This window comes from Mus caroli, chromosome 15 (genome assembly GCF_900094665.2).
Source record: "Mus caroli chromosome 15, CAROLI_EIJ_v1.1, whole genome shotgun sequence".
Classification (NCBI taxonomy): Eukaryota; Metazoa; Chordata; class Mammalia; order Rodentia; family Muridae; genus Mus; species Mus caroli.
This window is the reverse complement of record NC_034584.1, coordinates 95,864,608-95,869,420: the sequence shown is the minus strand read 5'-3', so window position 1 is coordinate 95,869,420 and position 4,813 is coordinate 95,864,608. Positions and strand designations below refer to the sequence as shown.

At 53.6% G+C, this 4,813-nt stretch overlaps 1 protein-coding gene across 1 annotated transcript; it reads right to left on the bottom strand.

The window, feature by feature from the left end:
- Window positions 1–383: 383 nt before the first annotated feature.
- On the bottom strand, window positions 384–4,182 carry Krt18 (keratin 18). The gene is made up of 7 exons (XM_021183302.2): window positions 3,683–4,182; window positions 2,849–2,931; window positions 2,419–2,575; window positions 1,603–1,767; window positions 1,366–1,491; window positions 867–1,090; window positions 384–565 (listed from the first exon to the last, which is right to left on the bottom strand). The coding sequence occupies exons 1-7, from the start codon at window positions 4,076–4,078 to the stop codon at window positions 445–447; spliced, it is 1,272 nt and encodes a 423-aa protein (XP_021038961.1). The 5' UTR covers window positions 4,079–4,182; the 3' UTR covers window positions 384–444.
- Between the last annotated feature and the right edge of the window lie 631 nt (window positions 4,183–4,813).

Sequence of the window (4,813 nt, the reverse complement as noted above, 5' to 3'; positions counted from 1 at the left end):
TCAGAGACTTTAGAAGCACACAACAATACCCAGCTGTTGTTTTAGCAGGATATTGGCATGTGATGCAGGCTGCCCTGGAACTTGCTATCTAGCCCAGACCAGCCTTGAACTCACGATCCTTCTGCTTCAACCTAAGCCATGTGTGTACATCACCACCACCGGCTTCCTCACCAGGTCTCTTGAATGGGAGGCTCTAGTTTTCTTACACTTTCACCTCCACCTAGGACAGTCATATCTCCTACTTTGCCTTCTTTTAGATGTTTCAAGAACCCAGACCTTCCCTCTCCCACAGGCCAGTCGTGTGAAACCCTAGGGTCAAGAGACTCCTGCCTAATGTTTGTGTGCGCAAGCAGGAAGACTGCCAAGGAAGACACAAAGTGATGTCCAGTGAGCTCTCAACTTTTATTGGTCCCTCAGTCCCCAGGGGTCCCCTCCTTCTCTGCCTCAGTGCCTCAGCACTCTGGTGTCATTAGTCTCGGACACCACTCTGCCATCCACGATCTTACGGGTAGTTGTCTTCTGCACAGTTTGCATGGAGTTGCTGGAGTCCAGGGCATCGTTGAGACTGTAACAGACGACCAAGCCTTAGTTATAAACAGCCCAGAATAGAGGGGAGACAGAGAATGAGGGAGAAGGGTTCCCTGAGGCACTTCTTTACCCACCCCCAAAATCTCCTCAGCCATTTCTTCCAGAAAAGAGGCACTCAGTGCCATCCCATGGACAGCCAGGGATAATACGTGATCATTCCCATAACTCACTCACTTGCCACTGGTGAGTGGTTACCAACAAACAGACCTTGGGACTTCCCAAAGCTCCGGGAGTGGAGAAAAGCCCCTCACTTGTGTGGTTAGCAGGGTACCACTCACCTGAAATCTTCTCCATCCTCCAGCAAGCGGCGGTAGGTGGCAATCTCTGCCTCAAGCTTCACCTTGATGTTCAACAGGGCTTCATATTCCTGGGCCTGGCGCTGGCCCTCTGCCCGAGTTTGTGCCAGCTCTGACTCCAGATGCAGAAGGACCCCATTAAGCTGCTCCATCTGTGCCTTGTATCGGGCCTCCACGTCCCCGAGGCTGTTCTCCAAGTTGATGTTCTGCGGGACACAGAGATGGGAGAGTGAGTCTCTACTCTTAGCCTGCTCAACCCCTCTTTCTCCGAAAGGGTCTTGATGCCTCTTGTCTATCAAATGCTAGGCTACGGTGTGTGAGCAATGGAAAAAAATCAAATAGAAGTGATTCATCTTAGGGAATCTCTTGATTGGGAATTGGGGTGTGGAGGAGGCTTAGGGATGAGACAGTTGGGGCTGGGGGCTAAGTGTCTGAGGTCTGGGCCTAGCAGAATGGCAGCAGGTGACTGGAGAATGCTCACCTGGTTTTTCATGGAGTCCAAGTCAATCTCCAAGGTCTGGAGGGTGCGTCTCAGCTCCGTGAGTGTGGTCTCAGCGTCCCTGATTTCGGCAGACTTGGTGGTGACAACTGTGGTACTCTCCTCAATCTGAAGGGTGAGGAGGGTCAGTTATGACCTGCTGTCCTTGGCACCTCCCCCTCACACAGATCTTATCTTAAGCGGAGTGGGGGCGGGCAGCTAGCCTTTCCTAGTTTGTACCTGCTGAGACCAGTACTTGTCCAGTTCCTCGCGGTTCTTCTGAGCCAGCGCTTCATACTGGGCGCGGATATCCGCCATGATCTTGCTGAGGTCCTGAGATTTGGGGGCATCCACTTCCACGGTCAATCCAGAGCTGGCAATCTGGGCTTCCAGACCTTGGACTTCCTAAAGAAGGCAGAAATAAAGGGGTGTGTGTGTGTGTGTGTGCGCGACACTTAAAGTCAGTTCAGCCCAGCCTTTCATTACTGATGGCCTTTTCTAGAAGGTGATGTTGAGTGTAAAGGCAGAAGAGAGCAGAGGAAACCCTTGGCAAGCCTAGACTGGGCTTCTGCTCCAGCTGGGTGGGAATGCCACTCCTTGACAGCCTGAACCTGCCACTTGCTGGTGATCTCCTCTCCTCTTTGTAGCTGCTTCCTCCTTCCACAGATCTTACCTTAAGCGTCTTCCAGAAGGCCCACATGAGCACCAACTCCTAAGACTGGCAGTCCCCACCTTTGCTTCCAATTCAGGGTCTTACTCACACAATCTCTGTTTTACTAGAGTAAGACAGGATGGCACTGAACTCAATCCTCCTGTCTCAGCTTTCCAGGAGGTAGGTAGTGCTGCACAAGCCAGGACTTAACAGGCTTAACGTTATCTTGATCTCAATAGTATAACTTGGGTGAGCCATAGAACATGTGTAAACCAATGGCTCTGCTCTTAATCAAAACAGACTAACAGCCTGGGCTGCTGCTTCCATGCTAAGCTGCTTTGGGGGCAGCCTGGCCCACCTGTCTTGGCCCTTAATTCCTAGGCCTGGTCAGTGGCCCGCCTTACCTCTTCATGATTCTTCTTCATGAACAGAAGTTCTTCCTTGAGCGCCTCGATTTCTGTCTCCAGCTGCAGCCTTGTGATGTTGGTGTCATCTACCACCTTGCGGAGTCCATGGATGTCGCTCTCCACAGACTGGCGCATGGCTAGTTCTGTCTCATACCTGAAGGAGTGGAGGTGATCAGAGGGCCTGAGCCTTTCAACCAGTGCCACCTCCATAGACAAGCCCCGTGCCCACCACAAACAGTCACGGAGTCATTCCCTTAGCACGATTCTTGGCCTTGGAGCGTTTGCTTAAACTGGGCTGCACAGATGAAGAGCTAACTCAGTAGTCAATGAACCCTAACCTGAATAAACCTCGGAAAGGAAGGAACCCTACTCTCACACAGTTCTGGGAGTAGGCCATTCTTAGCTCCAGCTGCAGCCCCGGACTTACTTGACTCTAAAGTCATCGGCGGCCAGGCGGGCATTGTCGATCTGCAAGACGATGCGGGCATTGTCCACAGAATTCGCAAAGATCTGGGTGGATTAAAGTGGAGAGAGTCGCTCTGAGAGTTCCGGGTCACATGAGGGTGTGTGTGTGTGTGGAGAAGTGGGGGTGGTGGTGGTGGTGAGAAAACACGTCTTGTGTTTCAGTGAATCCATCCCAGTCCCAGGAACAGTCAGAGGCGTGTGTTTCTGTCTTCCCTTCCCATCTGAGCCTCCTCTCCCTTCCTGGATTCCTTGCCCCTCTGCCAGGGCCTGCACTATCTGGAGCAGCTTCCAACAAGATTTCTTTGATCCTCTCCTGGCATCTTCTCCAGGTGCACCTGCTAACCCCCGTTCTGGGACGCTCCCTCCCTCCTGTCCCGCTAGCCCCTCCTACAGGTAAGCTCCTGTTTACTCCTAGATGACTCAGCCTTAGCCACATCCGCTTAACCCTCTAACTGTTCCTACTGGAAAAGAAATGAGTGTCTGAGTTCATTTTATGATTCCCCCCACACACCTTTTTTTTTTTTTTCCCAATCCTGTTCTCTTCCCACTATACTGCTGGGCGGGAAGCCGGCTCCCGTGTGTAGCCACTACGCTTGGAATTCCTACAGGTTGTGGGTGAGAGTCCAGAATATTCCTAACTCTGTCCCTTAGAGTGTGTGTGGGGGGATGTGGTGAATGTGGAAAGAGTGGGAGGGAGTCAACGGTCCACACTCTATTCAAGTTTGGGGGTGTGGGCACACTGGATGGACAGAACAGCCGGGAGCTACTTGCCCCTCCCCGCCCCTAGGCCCCTTACCTGAGCCCTCAGGTCTTCGATGATCTTGAAGTAGTGGCCCCAGTCTCTGACGCCCTGGGGCCCCTTCTTCTCCAGATGTTCCCGAATTTTGCTCTCCAGTCTCCTGTTCTCAGTTTCCAGACTCTTCACCTTGTCTAGGTAGCTGGCCAGGCGGTCATTCAGGTCTTGCATGGTCTCCTTCTCGGTCTGGATTCCACCCATTCCTGCCAGGCCTGCGGACCCCACAGAGCCACCCCAGACGGAGCGGGACACGGATATCCGGGACCCGGAGCCCCCAGCACCTGCATAGACGCTGGCTGCGCTGCTGGCAGGCCGGACCCGCTGGCTGGGAGTTCGCACGGAGCCCAGGGACCGGTAGTTGGTGGAGAAGGTGGTGGAGCGGGTGGTGAAGCTCATCTTGTCTGGAGAGGAGAGCGAAGCGAGAGACCAGGACAGGAGTTCCTCCGCGGTGTGTGGCAGTCCTCGACCTGTTGTTATATCGCCGCGGGAGGAGGTAGGGACCTCCCCCAGCAGGCCACGCCCCAGCCACCGGAGCCGGGGGCGCCAGGATCGGGATTCCTGTGACCTAACAGGTCGCAGCCCTTCTCCACTTCTGCACACGCCCTCAGCATACCTGCCATCCTCACCGACACAGGGAGTGGGTGACTAAGGGGTGCACAAAGGATAGCAGGTGGTGTTAGCCCCCGAGTGTCTGTTTTCAGGGCAGAAAATGGCATTTTAAATATCCGTTTATGCCGGGCTTGGTGGCGCAGGCCTTTAATCCCAGCACTTGGGAGGCAGAGGCAGGCGAATTTCTGAGTTTGAGGCCAGCCTGGTCTACAGAGTGAGTTCCAGGACAGCCAGAGCTACACAGAGAAACCCTCGTCTCGAAAACAAACAAACAAACAAACAAACAAACTCCGTTTACACAGACAGAAGAGGGGTTCACTAGGGTGAAGATTTTGTGGCGTGTCCCCAGCTTAAGTCTGGGGGCAGTCCTGGAACCCCAGGAATCCTGGGGAAAGAAAATTGGGAGCTCAAAAAGAGGAAGAGAGGGGCTGGTGAGATGGCTCAGTGGGTAAGAGCACCCGACTGCTCTTCCGAAGGTCCAGAGTTCAAATCCCAGCAACCACATGGTGGCTCACAACCATC

Coding starts and splice junctions, on each gene's coding strand:
- Krt18 (XM_021183302.2), bottom strand. CDS start 4,078: ATGAGCTTCACCACCCGCTCCACCACCTTCTCCACCAACTACCGGTCC. Junction 1,768..2,418: donor TGAAGAAGAATCATGAAGAG/GTAAGGCGGGCC, acceptor TGCCTTCTTTAG/GAAGTCCAAGGTCTGGAAGC. Junction 1,492..1,602: donor ACAAGTACTGGTCTCAGCAG/GTACAAACTAGG, acceptor CTCACCCTTCAG/ATTGAGGAGAGTACCACAGT.